Source organism: Babylonia areolata, chromosome 13, assembly GCF_041734735.1.
Source record: "Babylonia areolata isolate BAREFJ2019XMU chromosome 13, ASM4173473v1, whole genome shotgun sequence".
NCBI classification, from domain to species: Eukaryota; Metazoa; Mollusca; class Gastropoda; order Neogastropoda; family Buccinidae; genus Babylonia; species Babylonia areolata.
The window spans coordinates 36,815,950-36,838,566 of record NC_134888.1 but is presented as its reverse complement, the minus strand read 5'-3'; the positions used below and the strand labels follow the sequence as shown (position 1 = coordinate 36,838,566).

General features: G+C 44.7%; 3 protein-coding genes across 4 annotated transcripts in view; all 3 read left to right on the top strand.

Annotated features, from left to right (window-relative positions):
- The window catches only part of LOC143289294 (filamin-B-like), a 15,977-nt gene extending 10,546 nt beyond the window's left edge, over positions 1-5,431 (top strand). Inside the window, exons 8-11 of the mRNA XM_076598293.1 lie at positions 1,386-1,566; positions 2,570-2,653; positions 3,300-3,437; positions 5,424-5,431. Coding sequence (XP_076454408.1) covers positions 1,386-1,566; positions 2,570-2,653; positions 3,300-3,437; positions 5,424-5,431 — 411 coding nt within the window. The remainder of the gene's footprint in view (positions 1-1,385; positions 1,567-2,569; positions 2,654-3,299; positions 3,438-5,423) is intronic.
- The window catches only part of LOC143289242 (filamin-B-like), a 128,617-nt gene that overhangs the window by 81,205 nt on the left and 24,795 nt on the right, over positions 1-22,617 (top strand). For both annotated transcript variants that reach the window (XM_076598221.1, XM_076598220.1), the window contains one exon: positions 21,856-21,939. In XM_076598221.1, coding sequence (XP_076454336.1) covers positions 21,856-21,939 — 84 coding nt within the window. The remainder of the gene's footprint in view (positions 1-21,855; positions 21,940-22,617) is intronic.
- LOC143289292 (filamin-A-like) lies at positions 7,827-13,624 on the top strand. The gene is made up of 5 exons (XM_076598292.1): positions 7,827-8,010; positions 8,689-8,835; positions 11,196-11,417; positions 12,002-12,175; positions 13,270-13,624. The coding sequence occupies exons 1-5, from the start codon at positions 7,827-7,829 to the stop codon at positions 13,518-13,520; spliced, it is 978 nt and encodes a 325-aa protein (XP_076454407.1). The 3' UTR covers positions 13,521-13,624.

The window sequence follows — 22,617 nt, the reverse complement described above, 5'->3', positions numbered from 1 at the left end:
TCTATATCTCAGTATGCACTCTGAAGGCTTTCTAAGCTAACCCCTTTAGTACCCCAGGATGGAGATTTCTGTTCCCTTCCGGTGTGCAAAAAAAGTGCCCCAGGATGGAGATTTCCATCTGCACCATTGTATGGATTTTCATATCGCAAGATCATTGAATTCAAGTGAAACTGTCCTAATTGGATAGTGTGTTTGTTTTCCTTTCAGAAAAGTATAGGTTATATCTACTTTATTTTAGTAGTTTGCATGCTAGAATGTTTGAAAAGAATTTATACCCTCCGTAACCAAAATATCCCTTGGCAAATAGTTGTTGCTGAGCATAAATTAGGCTTGGCACTGAAAGGGTTAACTCACTCAGGACAAAGGGTCCAGATCGAGGCCCTACTGTTTACAGCTGTTTCAGATAAAGGAGCCAGATGGTTTTGATAGTTTTTAATTTTTGGAGTGGCACTTAATTAGCCTAATGATGTTATAAACTAAGAATATCTGAACTGACCATTCCACTCTCCCCTGTGACTAGGCAGAGTGTGTTGCTGTGCTTGTGAGTTATTTTCGCAGTGACTGGTTCATGTGAACAGTGCATGTCAGCAATGATATCTGACCCAGTTTCTTCTCAGTCACATGGCAGACAGCAGAATTAGATGAAGCAGCCCTATCAGGGCAAAAGAATATTCTGAATTTAACCTGTTTCAGACTGTGTGCTTTCTTGGATTCATTAACAAGTCATCAGTGTGTGCAAATTTCAAACAAAGAATATGGATACTGTCGTCATCTCACTGTATGATAGCATGAGAAGGGAGGAAGTTTTATATTTTGTCTCCAGCTAACTGTATGTAACTGATCAATTTGGAAGTTTTCAGTTCATGCATTCGAACATTCGTTTCTTGGCGATTATATTTCTTACCCAAACGAGTCGTCTGTGTGGAAAGTCAGGGGAACTAACTGGCAGTATTTGTATTTGTATTCCTTTTTATCACAACAGATTTCTCTGTGTGAAATTCGGGCTGCTCTCCCCAGGGAGAGCGCGTCGCTACACTACAGCACCACCCATTTTTTTGTATTTTTTCCTGCGTGCAGTTTTATTTGTTTTTCCTGTCAAAGTGGATTTTTCTACAGAATTTTGCCAGGAACAACCCTTTTGTTGCCGTGGGTTCTTTTACGTGTGCTAAGTGCATGCTGCACACAGGACGTCGGTTTATCGTCTCATTCGAATGACTAGCGTCCAGACCACCACTCAAGGTCTAATGGAGGGGGAGAAAATATCGGCGGCTGAGCCATGATTCGAACCAGCGCGCTCAGATTCTCTCGCTTCCTAGGCGGACGCGTTACCTCTAGGCCAGCACTCCACATGGCACTGAAAGGGTTAACTCACTGTGCTGTGACAGATCAGCGTGACGTTTAACGGAGACCCAGTGCCGGGCAGCCCGTTCAGCTGCCAGGTGGTGGACACTGCCACCATGGCCATCAGCGGAGAGGGACTGACCGCTGCGCCCGCCAACACAGCTGCCTCCTTCTCCTTCCACCCCCAGGGGGCCAGGGACTTTGAGTTCAGATCCAGGGTTGTCTGTAAGTATTGTGGTGTTTCAGAACTTATGGGGGTGTGTTGTGTGTCATCTTCAGTGAGTTCAGAGCCAGGGTTGTCTGTAAGTGTTGTGGTGTTTTGGAACTTACGGGGGGTGTTGTGTGTCGTCTTGAGGTGCAGTTTGTGTGTGTGAGTGTGTGTGTGTGTGTGTGTGTGTGTTTCAGGTTTCAATTATGTGTAGATATTTCTCCTTCTTCTTCTTCCAGTAGCTTCATAACATCATGAAGCAGATGATTTCAGTCTTACCTGCTTCTGCAGCTCAGGAACAGGATGAACTTATGTTCTTTGTCCTATATTTCATATATTGCTTATCTGGTTTGTCTGCTGGAGCGAATGGTTCATACACACTAAGAGTATTTTCAAGTGTCTTTTGCATTGTTTTTCCGTTCTAATTTATAGGTAGTGTGAGTTTGGATATGCTTCAAAAACACATTTAAAGTTTCTATGACAAAGTGCATTGTAAAAATGCTTATGCGCGCATGTGTGTGTATGTGTGTGTGTGCACTTATGCTTGTCCTTACATACCTGTATGCGTTTTGTTTTCTCTTAATGTGTTTTTATTTATTGTATTTCTCTTTTTATCATGACAGATTTCCCTGTGTGAAATTCGGACTGCTCTCCCCAGGGAGAGCACATCGTTACACTACACTGCCACCCCTTTTTTTTTTGTATTTTTTCCTGCGTGCAGTCTTATTTGTTTTTCCTATCGAAGTGGATTTTTCTACAGAATTTTGTCAGGAACAACCCTTTTGTAGCCTGTGGGTTCTTTTATGTGCACTAAGTGCATGCTGCACACGGGACCTCGTCTCATCCGAATGACTAGCGCCCAGACCACCACTCAATGTCTAGTGGAGGGGGAGAAAATATTGGCGGCTGAGCCGTGATTCAAACCAGCGCGCTCAGATTCTCTCGCTTCCTAGGCGGACGCTTTACCTCCAGGCCATAACTCCACATGTTGTGGTGATGGAATGTCATGTGTTTCGACAGCTCCTTTGGGCCATGATGTTCCAGTCAGAATCACTGGTGATCCTCATACTGGATACAAGGTGGACTATATTCCTGTGGATATTGGTGAGCTCTGTGTGTGTGTGTGTGTGTGTGTGTGTGTGTGTCTATAATGTGTGTCTGTGGAGGTATTCATGTGTGTGTGTGCATATTTGTGTGTGTGTGTTGTGGGGGGTTGGGTGTGTGTGTGTGTGGGGTGTGTGTGTGTGTGTGTGTATGTGTGTGTGTGTTTGGATGTATTCATGTGTGTGTTTATGTGTGTGTGTGTGTGTCTGTGTGTGTTTGTTTCTGTGGATGTATTCATGTGTGTGTGTATGTTTGCGTGTGTGTGTATGTGTTGTGGGGGGTTGGGGGTGTGGGGGGTGCGGTGTGTGTGTGTGTGTGTTTGGATGTATTCATGTGTGTGTGTCTGTGTGTGTGTCTGTGTGTGTTTGTTTCTGTGGATATATTCATGTGTGTGTGTGCATATTTGTGTGTGTGTGTGTGTGTGCATGTGTGTGCAAGCGTGTGTGTGTGTGTGTGTGTGTGACAAGAGATAATAAAAAAAGCATGAGGGGGGAAAATGCACCAAGTAAAAGAGAAAGAGAGAGTGAGAGAGGAAGAGTGGGTGGGTGTAAATTGTGATTTTGATTTGTGATTTGAAGTATTGATTGATCAGATTATTGATGGCTGATTGATTGGTTGGTTGCTGTGTGTGTGTGTGGGTGGACAGGGAGGCACCAGGTGTGGGTGGAGTATGGGGGGAGACCGGTGAGGGGCAGTCCTTTCTCCGTCCCTGTCTTTGACCCGGCCCTGGTGCGTGTCAACAGTGCGGGCAGGGCCTACCTCACCAAACCCTTCACCCTTTACCGTGAGTCTCCGACTGCTCTGTGTGTCTTTGTGAGTCCCTGTCTGCTCTGTGTGTCTTTGTGAGTCGCTTTGTGTCTTTGTGAGTCGCTGTGTTTCTTTGTTAGTCCCTGTCTGCTCTGTGTGTCTTTGTGAGTCGCTGTGTGTCTTTGTGAGTCGTTTTCCGCTCTGTGTGTCTTTGTGAGTTTAACTCCCTGTTCTGTATGTCGTTATGAGTCACTGTGTGTTTGTGAGCTACTCTCTGCTCAATGAGTCTTTGTGAGTCGCTCTCTGCTCTGTGTGTCTTTGTGAGCTGCTGTGTGTCTTTGTGAGTAGCTGTCTGCTCTGTGTGTCTGTGAGTCGTCTGCTGTGTGTGTCTTTGTGAGTTGCTTTGTGTCTTTGTGAGTCTCTCTGCTGTGTGTGTCTTTGTGAGTCCCTGTCTGATCTGTGTGTCTTTGTGAGTCCCTGTGTGATCTGTGTGTCTTTGTGAATCCCTGTGTGATCTGTGTGTGTCTTTGTGAGTCCCTGTCTGCTGTGTGTGTCTTTGTGAGTCCCTGTCTGCTGTGTGTGTCTTTGTGAGTCCCTGTCTGCTGTGTGTGTCTTTGTGAGTCCCTGTCTGTCCTGTGTGTCTTTGTGAGTCCCTGTGTGATCTGTGTGTCTTTGTGAATCCCTGTGTGATCTGTGTGTGTCTTTGTGAGTCGCTGTCTGCTGTGTGTCTTTGTGAGTCCCTGTCTGATCTGTGTGTCTTTGTGAGTCCCTGTCTGATCTGTGTGTCTTTGTGAGTCCCTGTGTGATCTGTGTGTCTTTGTGAGTCCCAGTCTGATCTGTGTGTCTTTGTGAGTCCCTGTCTGCTGTGTGTGTCTTTGTGAGTCCCTGTCTGATCTGTGTGTCTTTGTGAGTCCCTGTCTGCTGTGTGTGTCTTTGTGAATCCCTGTCTGATCTGTGTGTCTTTGTGAGTCCCTGTGTGATCTGTGTGTCTTTGTGAGTCCCTGTGTGATCTGTGTGTCTTTGTGAGTCCCTGTCTGCTGTGTGTGTCTTTGTGAGTCCCTGTCTGCTGTGTGTGTCTTTGTGAGTCCCTGTGTGATCTGTGTGTGTCTTTGTGAGTCCCTGTCTGATCTGTGTGTGTCTTTGTGAGTCCCTGTGTGATCTGTGTGTCTTTGTGAGTCCCTGTGTGATCTGTGTGTCTTTGTGAGTCCCTGTCTGCTGTGTGTGTCTTTGTGAGTCCCTGTCTGCTGTGTGTGTCTTTGTGAGTCCCTGTGTGATCTGTGTGTCTTTGTGAGTCCCTGTGTGATCTGTGTGTCTTTGTGAGTCCCTGTCTGATCTGTGTGTCTTTGTGAGTCCCTGTCTGTCCTGTGTGTCTTTGTGAGTCCCTGTGTGATCTGTGTGTCTTTGTGAATCCCTGTGTGATCTGTGTGTGTCTTTGTGAGTCCCTGTCTGCTGTGTGTGTCTTTGTGAGTCCCTGTCTGCTCTGTGTGTCTTTGTGAGTCCCTGTCTGCTGTGTGTGTCTTTGTGAGTCCCTGTGTGATCTGTGTGTCTTTGTGAGTCCCTGTCTGCTGTGTGTGTCTTTGTGAGTCCCTGTCTGCTGTGTGTGTCTTTGTGAGTCCCTGTCTGCTCTGTGTGTCTTTGTGAGTCCCTGTCTGCTGTGTGTGTCTTTGTGAGTCCCTGTGTGATCTGTGTGTCTTTGTGAGTCCCTGTCTGCTGTGTGTGTCTTTGTGAGTCCCTGTCTGCTGTGTGTGTCTTTGTGAGTCCCTGTCTGCTGTATGTGTCTTTGTGAGTCCCTGTCTGCTGTGTGTGTCTTTGTGAGTCCCTGTCTGCTCTGTGTGTCTTTGTGAGTCCCTGTCTGCTGTGTGTGTCTTTGTGAGTCCCTGTGTGATCTGTGTGTCTTTGTGAGTCCCTGTCTGCTGTGTGTGTCTTTGTGAGTCCCTGTCTGCTGTGTGTGTCTTTGTGAGTCCCTGTCTGATCTGTGTCTGCTTCTTGTGTCTTTGTGTGTGCGATATGTGTTCACTGTCAGGCAACTGAATTACACTGTGGAGAGCGTGTTGCAATAAGAAACCAATTCAGTGCAAGAAAACAGGTGATTGGCCCCCTCCCCCACCCTTCACCCCTCCAACTCCCAATCTCTCTCAGGTAGATATCATTTGTGGCAGTGTTGTTGTCGTATGTGGAGGGAGGGGGGGGGGTGAATGTTATAATAGTAAATGTATTTATGTAGCGCTGAATATTGTTGGGAAACAAACCAAAGTGCTGTCACACCCAACTTTCACACACATGCATAGCTCTGAAACGAAGGGATGAAAAACTAATAGATTCCTCCTGTAAGTAGAAAGCCAGAGAAGAAAAAGGGGGAGAGTATGGAGGAGTTATTTTGGAGACAGGTAGGTTTTAGGGCCAGACTTGAAAGAGCTGAAGAGATATGACAAAGGGGTGTGATGAAGCGTATGAGAGGGCTCATTCCAAGTGCAAGATCCAGAGACAGAAAGAGGAAGAGTGATACAGAAATGAAGAAATGATGCATGTACACGCTACGTCACAAATACACAGGGGAACTGTACTGTATCACATGTACACGTCACAAATACACAGGGGAACTGTACTGTATCACATGTACATGCTACGTCACAAATACACAGGGGAACTGTACTGTATCACATGTACATGCTACGTCACAAATACACAGGGGAACTGTACTGTATCACATGTACAAGTCACAAATACACAGGGGAACTGTACTGTATCACATGTACATGCTACGTCACAAATACACAGGGGAACTGTACTGTATCACATGTACACGCTACGTCACAAATACACAGGGGAACTGTACTGTATCACATGTACATGCTACGTCACAAATACACAGGGGAACTGTCCTGTATCACATGTACATGCTACGTCACAAATACACAGGGGAACTGTAATGTATCACATGTACACGCTACGTCACAAGTACACAGGGGAACTGTACTGTATCACATGTACAAGCTACGTCACAAATACACAGGGGAACTGTTCTGTATCACATGTACATGCTACGTCACAAATACACAGGGGAACTGTACTGTATCACATGTACATGCTACGTCACAAATACACAGGGGAACTGTATCACATGTACATGCTACGTCACAAATACACAGGGGAACTGTACTATATCACATGTACATGCTACGTCACAAATACACAGGGGAACTGTCCTGTATCACATGTACATGCTACGTCACAAGTACACAGGGGAACTGTCCTGTATCACATGTACATGCTACGTCACAAGTACACAGGGGAACTGTCCTGTATCACATGTACAAGCTACATCACAAATACACGGAAACTGTACTGTATCACATGTACAAGTCACAAATACACAGGGGAACTGTACTGTATCACATGTACACGTCACAAATACACAGGGGAACTGTAATGTATCACATGTACACGTCACAAATACACAGGGGAACTGTTCTGTATCACATGTACAAGTCACAAATACACAGGGGAACTGTACTGTATCACATGTACACGTCACAAATACACAGGGGAACTGTACTGTATCACATGTACATGTCACGTCACAAATACACAGGGGAACTGTACTGTATTGCATGTACATGTCACGTCACAAATACACAGGGGAACTGTACTATATCACATGTACACGTCACAAATACACAGGGGAACTGTACTATATCACATGTACACGCTACGTCACAAATACACAGGGGAACTGTACTGTATTGCATGTACAAGCTAATTTACAAATACACAGGGGAACTGTGCTGTATCGCACTGAATTAATAATAATAATAATAATGGATACTTATATAGCACACTATCCAGAAATCTGCTCTAGGTGCTTTACAAAAACGCTTTTGATAACATAAAACATTATATCTATGTTACATACACACACCAAAATGTGACCACACACACACACGCACGTACGCACACACGCGCACACACACATGCACGCACGCACGCACACACACACTGCATACATACATTTTAACATACATGTGTATCTAACAGCTACCCTAACACATACGCACACATAGGCAGGCACAAACTTACATAAACACACGCACACACAATACACATTCATATACATGCATGTAGTTGTGGACCTGCCACAATTGAACTTATTGCTGAGGGAAAAGGTGAGTTTTGAGACGAGATTTAAAAGATGCGAGGGAATCAGAATGACGGAGGTTATCAGGGAGCTTGTTCCACGTCTTTGGCGATTGAAAAGAAAACGATCTGTGTCCATAGGTCTTACTTCTGACGTGAGGTATCCTGAGAAGTCGGATTACCTTCTTGTTACAATACAAACTGCTTACAGTCCTATTGCTACTGTCTTATTCTTCATGCCCTAATAAGGATCAGAGGATTAATTGATTTTTTTTTTTTTTTAATTATCGTTATGTGTGCAGTGGACCAGTCGGTGGCAGGGGAGGGAATGCTGAGAGGGGAAGTGAAGAACCTTGGCAGTGCTGTCCCCTGCGAGATGAGGGAGTGCGGAGAGGGGAGGTGGGAGCTGGTGTTCACCCCCCTCCATGTGGGCACACACACCGTGCACCTCTCTCTGGGGGGGGTCCCCTTGCCTGGTCAGTGGATGTGGCTGTGTGTTGGTTTGTGGAGGGAGGGGAGAGAGAGAGTGTGTGTGTGTGTGTGTGTGTGTGTGTGTCTGTGTGTGTGTCACGCAGTGCATGTGTGTATACGTTTGTTGCTCTCTCACACACAGAGCATACATAAGTGTGCATAAAGTCATAAATAAACATATAATCTCAGACACCATAGAACTCACTGTATGGAGATTTCAGATTTCGTTCCATATAACTGGTCACCTGTGAAATGAAATGCTTGAGAAAAGCAGTGAACAAGACCAGGAGAGACAAGATCAGGAATGAGGTGATACGAGACATGGTAGGAACAAAACCAGTACTACAACACATAGAACAACAGAGGATCAAGTGGTTTGGACACCTCACACGTATGCCTCTGAACCAACCAGCTCTTCGGGCATATAACACCAAATACTCTGGCTGGAGAGCCCAGAGGAAGACCAAGACGGCGCTTGAGCGACTCAGTGGCAGACACCCTCAGAGCCCACGAGATGTCCCTCCTCCAGGCCACTCACCTTGCTGCAGACAGACACCTGTATCTCCCCGTGACGCCCACCGGTACAAGCCGGAAGGAAAAAGTAAAGTAAAGTAAAGTAAGTATAAGTACAATGTATACTAATAATCATTAATACCTATGGTTTATTTCTGTTTTTTTCACAGGGTCACCATTCCATGTGGATGTGATTGACTGCGGGGGGATCTGTGTCAGTGGGGAGGGACTGTACTCTGCCCGCGTCAACACCAAGACCTTCTTCAGCCTTGACCTTCACGGCCTGGACGCCACTGACGTCGACATCAGCATCACAGGTCAATCAGCATGTTTGAGTGGCATGACTTTTTTTGTTGTTTTTGTGGGGTTTTTTTTTGTTTGCTGTCTTGTGATCTGCACTGTTTCAGTGGTATTACAGAAGTAGGTCATATGATGTCATAGAAGTGGGTCATATGACATCACGGGCAGCCCACCACCGTAACTAGTTACAGAGTGAGAAGTAGGTCATATGATGTCATAGAAGTGGGTCATATGACATCATGGGCAGCCATCCACTGAAACTAGTTACAGAGTGAGAAATAGGTCATATGACATCATGGGCAGCCCTCCACTGTAACTAGTTACAGAGCGAGAAGTAGGTCATATGACATCATGGGCAGCCCTCCACTGTAACTAGTTACAGAGCGAGAAGTAGGTCATATGACGTCATGGGCAGCCCACCACCTTAACTAGTTGAAGTAGGTCATATGACATCGTGGGCAGCCCACCACCGTATCTAGCTTTTTTGAGTTTGCACTGCCTGTGTTCAGAAAACATTTCCTTTTTGGATCAGTTCTAATACGCAATGGCAGAAATGTGACAAGAAACACACTTAAAGTAAACATAGAAGACTAAACCAAATTATGGGTATAATTATAAAACCAAATATTTCTTGTAAACTTTTAAGAAATAGTCACTGAAAATGTTCAAAATCCTTTCATCAGAACAGCAGTTTCCTCGACAAAATTTTAGCTTTTCGGTGACCTGGAAAAAAGAGGAAATGGAGACACACATGCGCACACAGTCGTCGCTAAAAATAAGTGGGGAGCCTTCATGAAAATCAGACTTCTTCTTCTTCTTCTTCTGCGTTCGTGGGCTGCAACTCCACGTTCACTCGTATGCACACGAGTGGGCTTTTACGTGTATGACCATTTTCACCCCGCCATATAGGCAGCCATACTCCGCTTTCGGGGGTGTGCATGCTGGGAATGTTCTTGTTTCCATAACCCACCGAACGCTGACATAGATTACAGGATCTTTAACGTGCGTATTTTATCTTCTGCTTGCATATACACACGAAGGGGGTTCAGGCACTGGCAGGTCTGCACATATGTTGACCTGGGAGATTGTAAAAATCTCCACCCTTTACCCACCAGGCGCCGTCACCGTGATTTGAACCCGGGACCCTCAGATTGACAGTCCAACGCTTTAACCACTCGGCTATTGCGCCCGTCAACTCTCCTAGACCAAAGTCAGGTACCCTTTCACAAGTGGATGGATTGAGGAAAATCAGAGTAAAGTGCATTTCCCAAGGACAAAACTCAATGCCAAAACAGGGACTCGAACTCTAACCATTGCTGAACACTGACTCAGAAGTCCATCGCCTAACAGATTCAGCCATGGCAACCGGCTCCCCCCCCCCCCCCCAACACCCCCTCCATACCTCCACCCCATCTCAAGCAAACCTTCCCTATTACGTCACCTTTTTGTCAGCAAACGTGTCATCAGTTGCTCTTTTGAACATATCAAAGTGTTCTTATATCTTCACACACACAGCCACACCCTGGTTCATCTGTCACAGTCCCTGGTTCTAAACAGTTCTGATTAATTAATCAATGTGTCACCTTTTTGTCAGCAAACGTGTCAACAATTTCTGTTATAGAGATGATAAAGTGTTCTTGTGTCTTGTGTCACAGACCCGTCTGGAGAGATGATAAAGTGTTCTTGTGTCTTGGAGAGATGATAAAGTGTTCTTGTGTCTTGTGTCACAGACCTGTCTGGAGAGATGATAAAGTGTTCTTGTGTCTTGTGTCACAGACCTGTCTGGAGAGATGATAAAGTGTTCTTGTGTCTTGTGTCACAGACCCGTCTGGAGAGATGATAAAGTGTTCTTGTGTCTTGTGTCACAGACCCGTCTGGAGAGATGATAAAGTGTTCTTGTGTCTTGTGTCACAGACCTGTCTGGAGAGATGATGAAGTGTTCTTGTGTCTTGTGTCACAGACCCGTCTGGAGAGATGATAAAGTGTTCTTGTGTCTTGTGTCACAGACCTGATAAAGTGTTCTTGTGTCTTGTGTCACAGACCTGATAAAGTGTTCTTGTGTCTTGTGTCACAGACCCGTCCGGAGAGATGATAAAGTGTTCTTGTGTCACAGACCTGTCTGGAGAGATGATAAAGGTTTCTTTGTGTCTTGTGTCACAGACCTGTCTGGAGAGATGATAAAGTGTTCTTGTGTCTTGTGTCACAGACCTGTCTGGAGAGATGATAAAGTGTTCTTGTGTCTTGTGTCACAGACCTGTCCGGAGAGATGATAAAGTGTTCTTGTGTCTTGTGTCACAGACCTGTCTGGAGAGATGATAAAATGTTCTTGTGTCTTGTCCGGAGAGATGATAAAGTGTTCTTGTGTCTTGTGTCACAGACCCGTCCGGAAACCGGCTGAGGTATGGGGTGGGTCGGAGGGGTCACATTTTCCGCGTGGAGGTGGTTCCGGTCGTGGTGGGGCCCCACAGGGTTCAGGTGCTGCTGGCGGGCGGTCACATCCACGGCTCTCCCTTCGTCTGCCATGCCTACGACCCTGCCCGCGTCACCATCACGCACGTCGACCGCTCTGCACGCAGGGGCAAAGAGATTGGTTTTACTGGTGAGGGGTGGTTGTGTGTGTGTGTGTGTGTTTGGGGTGGTGGTGGTGGTAGTGGTGGTGGTGGAAAGGTGTTGGGTGGGATGTGAGTGTGGCACGTGTGTGGGTATTGGTGGGCAGGTGTGTGTTTCTTTTGCTTTCAACATCTGTTCACTAAGTAATGTTAGATGTGTGTGTGTTTGTGTGTTTGTCCTCGTGTGTGTGTGTATGTGTGTGTGTGTGTGTGTGTGTGTGTGTGTTCCTTGTCTTTCTTTCTTTTTTTTTTCTTAATTATTTGTGTATGTTTTTGTGTGTGCTTGTATGTGTGTGTGTGTCTATTTCTCTGTGTGTCTGTGCATGTGTTATCTTGTCTTTCTGAGTGTGTGCGTGCGTGCGTGCGTGCGTGTGTGTGTGTGTGTGTGTGTGTGTGTGTGTGTGTAGTGTACACCTTTGGCCTAGTTTATTTAGAAAAGATTCAGATTTCTACATTTCCGTGTAAAGACTTTTAGTTTTCCTCTAAATGTTGTTAACTACACAAAATCCACATTCGACCGCCAGTCCATTCCTCTCACTGACCACGCTCACACACACAGCCTGACTTTGTGTAGTGGACACATCGGCAGCAGGCTGTGGTGACCTTGACATTGACATCAGCCATGAGGGTCAAAAGGTGAAGACAGGACAGAAGGAGGTGGGAGATGGACGATACCGCTACGCCTTTCTCCCCGGGGAGACCGGTCAGTTTGAGGTCAGGGCTACCTTCAATGGAGACAACATTCCAGGTAATAGCAATGATGATAATGAAAATTACGATGATGTTGATGATGATGATGATGATTATGACAACGATGATGTTGATATTACTGCTGGTAATGATGATGATAATAATAATAACAGTAACAATGATGTTGATAATGATATTGATTGTAATAATAGTAGTGACAATGGGAATGATTGTAATTAATGACAGTAATGATTATTATTATAATAATAATAGTAAAAGTAGTAGTAGCAGTAATAATAAGAATGACTATAATGATGATGATTGTACATATAATGATAATGATAATGATGTAATACTGATGATTATGGATTCAGTTTTAAGGTGTCAGAGCGTGAGGACTTTTCCATATACTCTACACCACATCTGCTGAAAAAACAGAAGAAACGAAAAAACTGAACTTCACTTAAACCCAAAATGCTGATCAGGCCTTGAGACCCTATCCAGGGTTTGTGTAGTGATGGTAATGGTATGATGGTGATGTTAATGAAATAAGATATGTATATAATGGGCTTTTGGCTTTGAAAATAATGAAATGGTGCAGCCATTACAAAGAGTGTGGATGAACCTTGTACTAGCGGTGTTATCAGTGTAGTGTTGACGCCTCTGTGTGTGTGTGCGTTTTCTTCAGTTTAACGTCTATTCATATAAGTGTTTTTAGACGGAAAGGAGTAAAGTAGTGTATAAAGGAAAGGGAATGCATGTGAATATTAGTGTAAAAAAAAGAAGAAGAAAAAAAGTTCATGTTATGTATCAGAGGAAGAGTATATTATAAGAAAAAAGTCTAAAGAGGTTGTGGTGTGTATTGAATGAGTTGTCATGGGAAGGAGAATATGTATATGCATATCAACAAGTATTAACCTACAACAATGTAAATATAAATAACAGTATTAAATATAATACATCAATAATACATGTGTAGTGCATGTGTGCGTGTACGTGTGCATGTGTGTGAGTGTGCGTTCGTGCATGTGTGCATCCATGTATGTGTGTGTCTGTGTGTGCGAGAGTGTGTATGTATGTGTGTGTGTGTATCACTGTACGTGTGTGTGCATGCATGCGTGCATGTGTATCTGTGTGCCTGTCTCTGTGCAGGGTGCCCGTTGCTGGTGAGGGTGGAGGAGGACACGCCCACCTTCATCACCATCAGCTACCTGAGTACAGAGCCCATCAACATCCGCGGAGCTCGCACCAACTTCTTCGTCCTTCACATGGGGGGCACGCACATTGATGCCACTCGCATCTCCATCAACATTGAAGGTGGCCTCACACACTGCATGTGGGGTGGTGGTGCGGTGTGGTGCGGTGCAGCCCGCACGGCTTTGCAGAGGATCCTGAGTGTCTAACCCGGAATGTGGATCGCTGCTTGAGGACGTGGGTGGATGGGTGTAACGGACACTGAACTTGTTCCCCCCCTGTCGCCCCTCTGGGGGGCGCGTGTGTTTGTGGCCTGCATGTGGATTTTTGGTGGGCGGGAATTCCCGAATGCCTGGATTTGACACTTTTGTTGGTTTCCCGGCAGGATGTTTATTAATGATAATGATTACCCATTGTTTGTATTTATCATTATCACTATTATTGTTTATCATTACCCTTATGTACGGTTTGTTTAAAACGTGTATTTTACTGATCAAAATCAACCCCGAGGGAAACTGTTGGGTGTTTGATATTGCTCATGATTAAACCCAGGTATGCACTGTCCAGGTAAAAACCCTGAAGGGGATGGATGCTGCCCCAGGTAAAACCCCTTGTACATGTGTGGCATGATTTGTGTCGCTGGTTAACCCTGTGTCCCGCATGATGCTTGTCGCCCTGGGCTCCTTTCCGTGCAGTGTGTGTGGACAGTTGTGGTCATCCAGGATCGGTCTTCAGTCCCTCCTGAGGACCCAGTCCAGCAAAAAAGGAAGATGAAGTCTGCTTTGTCTGCTTGTTCGTCATACTGGCAAGAGACCCTATGAGTTTGCAGACAGTTCTTTTGTAATCCACTGAGCCTGTAAAGAGAATGACCGTATCTGGTGGTGTAACGGAGGTCAACACAGTGTGTCAATGTCAGTGGTGTCAGCTGTCACAGTGTGTCATTGTCACTTACACCAGCTGTCACAGTGTGTCATTGTCAGTGATGCCAGCTGTCACAGTGTGTCATTGTCAGTGATGCCAGCTGTCACAGTGTGTCATTGTCAGTGATGTCAGCTGTCACAGTGTGTCATTGTCAGTGACGTCAGCTGTCACAGTGTGTCATTGTCAGTGATGCCAGCTGTCACAGTGTGTCATTGTCAGTGATGCCAACTGTCACATTGTGTCATCAGTGATGCCAGCTGTCACAGTGTGTCATGTCAAGACGTCAGCTGTCACAGTGTGTCATTGTCAGTGATGTCAGCTGTCACAGTGTGTCATTGTCAGTGATGTCAGCTGTCACAGTGTGTCATTGTCAGTGATGTGAGCTGTCACAGTGCGTCATGCATGACGTCAGTTGTCACAGTGTGTCATTGTCAGTGATGCCAGCTGTCATGGTGTGTCATTGTCAGTGATGCCAGCTGTCATGGTGTGTCATTGTCAGTGATGTCAGCTATCACAGTGTGTCATTGTCAGTGATGTCAGTTGTCACAGTATGTCATTGTCAGTGATGCCAGCTGTCATGTGTGTCATTGTCAGTGATGCCAGCTGTCATGTGTGTCATTGTCAGTGATGCCCGCTGTCATGGTGTGTATTGTCAGTGATGTCAGCTATCACAGTGTGTCATTGTCAGTGACGTCAGCTGTCACAGTGTGTCATTGTCAGTGATGTCAGCTATCACAGTGTGTCATTGTCAGTGATGTCAGCTGTCACAGTGTGTCATTGTCAGTGATGTCAGCTGTCACAGTGTGTCATTGTCAGTGATGTCAGCTGTCACAGTGTGTCATTGTCAGTGATGTCAGCTGTCACAGTGTGTCATTGTCAGTGATGCCAGCTGTCACAGTGTGTCATTGTCAGTGATGTCAGCTGTCACAGTGTGTCATTGTCAGTGATGTCAGCTGTCACAGTGTGTCATTGTCAGTAGTGCCAGCTGTCACAGTGTGTCATTGTCAGTAGTGCCAGCTGTCACAGTGTGTCATTGTCAGTGATGTCAGCTGTCACAGTGTGTCATTGTCAGTGATGTCAGCTGTCACAGTGTGTCATTGTCAGTGATGTCAGCTGTCACAGTGTGTCATTGTCAGTGATGTTTACTCAGGCATAAAGGCATTGTGTGTGGCGTCTGAGAATCAGGAAGAAATTTGACATGGAATGTGAACAATATAAGTTCCAAGAAATCATTTAGGATTTAGAATTAATTTAGGAACAAAAACAAGGGCAAACACTTCATAAATGGTTAGAACAAATATGAGTTTCAATGCAGGTTGCAAAATGATTCCTTGCTCTTTGATTTCAGTATGAATATTACTTGCTGCATTTGCTGTTTGACTTTACTGAAGTTGATCTTTTCAGAACAACTTCACTGTAAGGTTTTTTGTTTTTTTGTTTTTTTCATTTCATTGTGACAACATTTGAAACCTTACAATAAGTCAATGGAGACATTCTGGACAACCTTTCAAAGAACAAACTACTTTTTTTTTTCCACCAGCCAGTTAGTTTTTCTCCATGAAATTGAGGGATGTTAGAGGAAAAGTGGAGGAGATGTTGCAGTCTTCATGGGAAGCAGATCTGAAAGAACCCACAATGTCATGACATCACATCTTTGAAAACAGTACTGCACACGCACGTAGAACTTCGGTTTCTCTTAGGAAACATCCCACGTCAATTCAAATCAGAATCATTCTGATAAAGTAAATCCATTTGTTTTGGCTCAGAGATTACTGTTTGACTTTAGTTGAGCAGACAATTCACCGCCATCAGCAATTTTATTTGACGTTGGGGAGTCAGGTTAGACGGACCATAATTCACATTGTATTGTAATGAAACTTGACAGCTAAAGCCAACTTTGCCATGCAATAGGAAATTGACGAGCCTTGCTTCCTTGACTGAGTTTGAAGTGAAAAAGTCCACTCTGTTGTTTTGACACGAAACCAATCGTGTGACTGAGAGTATCAAGTCTAAAACCTGGTGCTGGAGAGTTTTTTTTTCACCCAGAAACTTAGTGGTGAAATAGTTTAACTCACTCAGTACGGCCAGTCCTCTCTTCCCCTCCACACAGACCCCTCGGATGTCCAGTGGGTGTCTGAATGACCCAACCTTTAGCTTCCGTCGTCAGAATTGTGGTATTCTTTGTCAACATTCACCTCTTCAGTATAAGAGCCTTCCGCTTGCAATATTTTGATGATGGTAATTGGGTGAAACACTGTTAACGTCATCTCTTTCGCTGTTTGTATGGAGAGAGTTAAAAGACTGGGGAATATAACACTGAGTCAGAAATCTACAAGTGCTGAAGATGAGCCCTGCAGAACATGAACTGGGGACTGTGCTGAAAGCAGAGACAGAATCAGAATCACTTCATTATCTCAGCAATAAAGTCTCTGATACATGCAGGGTCACTAACTAGCATGGAACTTCACAGGTGTTGGCGGTGGTAACATGCCTGCTTGAGAAGCGAGAGAATCTGAGTGCACTGAATCTATCCCCACATGTGCGAGTATTTTCTCCCCCTCCACTTGACCTTCAGTGATGGTCTGGATGCTAGTCATTCAGATGAGAGGATAAACTGAGGTCTTGTGTGCAGCATACACTTAGCACATTTGAAACAACCCATGGCAACAAAAGTGTGTCCCTGGGAAAAAATCCACACAAAAATCCACTTAAATAAAAAAACAAATACACTTGCAGCCAGGAAAAAAAAAAAAAAAATGTGTGGCACTCTCATTCTAGCAACATGCTCTCCCTGGGGAGAGCAGCCCAAATTTCACACAGAGAAATCTGGTCGTTTTTTTTCCCCATCATCTGCACCATTTCAGTGGCATTACTCCCACGCCGCTCATTTAGATTCCTCCATACATGGCCACACCTGGTTTCATCCGTCACAGTTCCAGTGTCGGCAGTCCGCAGGGAACCATTGATGTTAGGTCGCTAGGAGGCCACTCACCAGAGGAGACCCTGCACTGCTGCTGAGTCACTTCGGTGGTGTTCAGTGGTGCCTGTTCTGATTTAACGTACTTAGGACACCACCTACTAAGCCCCCTACTAATGACAATAATGGCTTAGTCGCGGAGTCAGACTGAGTGAGCGTCCCCCCAAGAGCGTCCTCCCTTGGGAGAGCAGCCCAAATTTCACACAGAGAAATCTGTTTTGACAAAAGAGTAATACAGTACAGTTACATGGAGCCCTCAGGACAAAGAGAACAATGAATGCTGGAGAGGGGTGGGAGGGGGTGCTGTTTGTTTTGTGGTGTAGCATGCGAGAGCTGTGTTATCAATGGTTTCTCCAGTCAGTGGGAAATCATTTACAGCTTAGTCTTTTGTGAAGGATTGTGACTCTCAAACTAGGAGGTAAAATTGCACTGGCTCTTAGTGCTGCAGCCTTGTGGACTGGTTGGCCTTTGGGAACCATCCCAACGCCGACTGTCCTAAAACCCTCTTGGCCGAGAGAGTGGAGATGTAACTTGGGCAAGACACTCTCCACTATAATCAAATTTTCACCCAAATAGTCGGAAAAGCAGTTGCTTCCTCTGCTGTTCTGATGGTCATTCAGTTTCAGTAGCTCAAGGAGGCATCACTGCATTCGGACAAATCCATATACGCTACACCACATCTGCCAAGCAGATGCCTGACCAGCAGTGTAGCCCAACACGCTTAGTCAGGCCTTGAGAAAAAAAAAAGAAAAAAAAGGTGAATAGATAATAGATGGTCATTGTCGGACACGACTGACTGTTATATATATGTAGCATGTGATCCCCAAATTACAGTGGTTGGTGCTGTGGGCAGGGGTACTGCAGTGACTGCGTAGTGCACAGTTCAGCTGAAGCGTGTTTGAACAGCCATCAGCGGTGTGTGCAGAACATATTGTCAGAACATGTTGTCACAAAAAGCAGTTTGATAATGTTTCATTTTTGGTAATTGCTTTGTTGTTTCATTTTCTATTTATTTACCCTTGTGTGTTTGTGTGATTCACTGCTCTCTTTTTTATATTTTCTCTCTCTAATATTTAACAGGTGTTTTTTGTTGTTGTTTTAACATATAATGTTTAACATGCAGTGGTATTGTTACTTGCAGGCATTAATTCATTCAACACTAGGGAGTTTACAGCCATGGCAGGCTTGATTGAGATTCAGTAAAAATTAGAAAGTACACTGAAATCCACTAGATTTTCCTTCAAATTCACATGTGTTGAGAAAGCTGGAATTACTGTAGAAGTTAGCTCCCTTTGTTTGCGGTTTATGCAAATGCGGGAACATGGAAAACATTTTGATGAAACAAAGTGGACACCTGAGCAGTGATTGGGCGCAGGGTTGAATGAGTTAACTGTTTGCTAACTGCGTGAAGTGCGGTGTCTGGTGTGCTGTGAGGATGGGTTGAATGAGTTAACTGTTTGCTAACTGCGTGAAGTGCGGTGTCTGGTGTGCTGTGAGGATGGGTTGAATGAGTTAACTGTTTGCTAACTGCGTGAAGTGCAGTGTCTGGTGTGCTGTGAGGATGGGTTGAATGAGTTAACTGTTTGCTAACTGCTTGAAGTGCGGTGTCTGGTGTGCTGTGAGGATGGGTTGAATGAGTTAACTGTTTGCTAACTGTGTGAAGTGCGGTGTTTGGTGTGCTGTGAGGATCTGTGTCCTGTGTTTGTGTTTCTCTCAAATGCTGACCACAACTTGTGCTTTGCTGACCAGGGCTTATATTGTTGTTGGTTGTGATGCTGGATGAAAACAATGGCAATGGATTTAAAAAAATTTTTTTATAGTATGTTAAAGGTCCCATAACCTGTCTCGGCTTTTATAGCATTGAATCCATATCCACTTTGTCAAGGGCTCAGCATGGGAAAGTTGTTCTCAGTCCTCCTATTCCACCCTTTTGACTCTCCTAGACCTTCTTCTTCTTCTTCTGCATTCACTCGCATGCACACGATTGGGCTTTTATGTGTATGACCGTTTTTACCCCGCCATGTAGGCAGCCATACTCCGTTTTTGGGGGTGTGCATGCTGGGTATGTTCTTGTTTCCATAACCCACCGAACGCTGACATGGGTTACAGGATCTTTAACGTGAGTATTTGATCTTCTGCTTGCATATACACACGAAGGGGGTTCAGGCACTATCAGGTCTGCACATATGTTGACCTGGGAGATTGTAAAAATCTCCACCCTTTACCCACCAGGCGCCATCACCGTGATTCGAACCCGGGACCCTCAGATTGACAGTCCAACACTTTAACCACTCGGCTATTGCGCCCATCGACTCTCCTAGACCAAAGTCAGGTACCCTTTCACAAGTGGATGGATTGAGGAAAATCAGAGTAAAGTGCATTTCCCAAGGACAAAACACAATGCCAAAACAGGGACTCGAACTCTAACCATTGCTGAACGCTGACTCAGAAGTCCATCGCCTAACAGATTCAGCCATGGCAACCGGCCCCCCCCCCCCACACACCCCCTCCATACCTCCACCCCATCCCACCCCCCCATTCTGCTGTGGTTCCTTTTTCATGATACTGTACCTTGGGTTTGTTTCTCGGCACCTCTCCTTTAATTTACCAGCCTGTAAGCTGAAGGGAAAGGCAGTCAGAAATGGAATGAAATTATGTCTCTTTGCCGTATTTCAAAGAGTGAAAGTTGTATTTATTGGTGAAGAACAGGTCACCTGATTTGCCACACATCTTTATTTGTGCAGACTGACACACACACACACGTTTATACAGATGCATGCTCGCACATTTACAGATGCTGCTTTGTATGCCCTCTCTCTCTCAGACACACACATGCATATGTACACACATAGATGTTTGTGTATGTCATATTTTCTGAAAAAGACTACTCTTACTTATAATCATAGCTAGTGCATATTCATGCATGCATCCACATGTGCTCACAAGCATTCACATTGACATGCTTGTCAACTTTCATGTACTTGTTTTTCAGTATGCATCACTTGTACAAATCACAGTCAGTTTTAAGCTAGCTCAGTTTTGCCAATACAATGAATAAGTCTGTCATGTAAGCCCCTACCTTTACTTCTGTCCAACATATATCTAATTGTTACCTGTATTTTTGCCATTCTTAAATCCCTTTTTGTATCGCATGCATAGTACTTATAAAGAATATATATATATATATATATATATATATATATTATATATATATATATATATATATATATATATATATATACCTTTTATGATTGTATCGATGAAAACACATATTGTTTTATGGATGTATCCATATATGTTTGTACTTTTTTGTGATTGTATACATAACATAATAATCAAGATTGTATCACTACAGCTGCTTTTTAAAGTTAATATTTATTTTGTCAAAAGAAAACATTCTTTTAATCTGAGATATAATGCAGTGGTATGTTTCTCAGTTTTGTTGATGGCAGGAAAACGTAGAATTTCATTATTTTGACAGGTGTGGTTTGGCTGGTACATTGTTCTGATTATGCTTTGATCAGTATTTTAGTGGTTGAAAATGGTGTGTACGTTTTCTTTCAAAGTTTGCTGATGTGTAGTGCTGTGGTTGATGTGTTAACATAAAAAAAGACTGTGCTGATTTGTAGACGGATGTGGTTTTTTGTGATGTGCGTTTTGTGGTATATAATCTTCGTTTCGACAATTTCATAACAATTTATTTGTGTTGCAAAACAATACTTGATGTTTGAACTGATGGATTTTTATTTCAAAGGCACATTTTTTTGGGGGGGTGGATGGGATGGTGTGTAATGATGTGAATGCCTTTTTCATCGTCGTCGTCATTTCATTCACTCTCACGCAGTCAGTCTACACGTGCTGACAAACAGACCCATCTTCCCAAGGTCCTTATGGTTGCTATGGAGATTGGGTCTCAGTGGAGCTGCGACTGGCCATTGGGCCTGTTGTTGTTAATGCTTGATGCGTGTGCTGACATGTGGATTGATATGTGGATGATGTGTGTGTAGGTTAAGTGAGATCTAATGTGTTGACGTGTGTTGCTATTGCATTGATATGTGGGTGATGTGTGTGGTGTGTGTGTGATCTGATGTGTTGATATGTGTTGTTAGTGTGTTGATAGATAGATACGTGGATGATTTGTGATGTGTATGTGAGACTCACTGTGTTGACATGTGTTGCCAATGTGTAGATTAATATGTGGATGATGCCTGCAGCGTATGTGAGATCTAATGTGTTGACTTGTGATACCAGTGAGTGAACGATGTGTGTGTTGTGTATGTGAGATGTAATATGTTGACATGTGATGTCACATGTGTTGCCATGTGTGTTGTGAGGCGTGTTGTGACACATGATGTGATGTGTGTCATGACGCGTATTATGATGTGTGTTGTGTTGCATGTCGTGATGCGTGTTGTGAAGTGTGTTGTGACGTGTGTCATGATGTGTGTTGTGACGCATGTTGTAACGTGTCGTGAGCTGTGTTGTGATGTGTGTTGTGAAGCGTGTTGTGACGCATGTTGTGGCACGTGTGATGTGACACGTGTTGTGACGTGTGTCATGAGGTGTGTCGTGACATGTTATGTGACATGTGACGTGACACGTATTGTGACGTGTGTCATGACGTGTGTCGTGACGTGTGTTGACAGCGCCCTCAGGGGAACAGCTGGACTCCACCCTGGCACAGAACACTGACGGGGACTACAGGGTGGAGTGGACTCCGAAACAACCTGGTGGGTCTCTGTGTGTGTGTGTGGATGTTGGTGTGTGTGTGTGTGTGTGTGTGTGTGGATGTTGGTGGGTGTGCTTGTGTGTGTGTGTGTGGATGTTGGTGGGTAGTGCTTGTGTCTATGCATGTGTGTGTGTGTGGGGGTGTTTGTGGGGGGCCGGGGGGGGGGTGTTAGTGGGTGTGCTTGTGTGTGTGTGGGTGGGTGTTGGTGGGTGTGCTTGTGTGTATGTGTGTGTGTTTATGGGTGTGGATGTGCTTGTGTGTGTGTGTGTGTGTGTGTGTGGATGTTGGTGGGTGTGCTTGTGTGTTTGTGTGTGTGTGTGTGTGTGTGTGTGTGTGTGTGTGAATGTGTGGATGTTGTGGGTGTGCTTGTGTATGTGTGTCTGTGTGAGAGTGAGTGAGTGTGTGCGTGCGTGCGTGCGTGTGTGTGTGTGTGTGTGAGTGAGTGTGTGGATGTTGTGGGTGTGCTTGTGTGTGTGTGTGTGTGTGAGAGTGAGTGAGTGTGTGCGTGTGTGTGTGTGAGGGAGTGTGTGGATGTTGGTGGGTGTGCTTGTGTGTGTGTGTGTGTGTGTATTGTGTGTATTGTGTGTGTGTGTGTGTATGTGTGTGTGTGTGTGTGTGAGAGAGAGAGTGTGGATGTTGGTGGGTGTGCTTGTGTTTGTGTGTAGTGTGTGTGTGTGTG

What these genes read in the sequence shown, in the direction of transcription:
- LOC143289292 (XM_076598292.1), top strand. Translation starts at nt 7,827, where the DNA reads ATGTGTGCAGTGGACCAGTCGGTGGCAGGGGAGGGAATGCTGAGAGGG. An exon ending in CAAAGAGATTGGTTTTACTG is followed by an intron (nt 11,418 to 12,001) that starts GTGAGGGGTGGT and finishes GACTTTGTGTAG; the next exon opens with TGGACACATCGGCAGCAGGC. An exon ending in CAATGGAGACAACATTCCAG is followed by an intron (nt 12,176 to 13,269) that starts GTAATAGCAATG and finishes GTCTCTGTGCAG; the next exon opens with GGTGCCCGTTGCTGGTGAGG.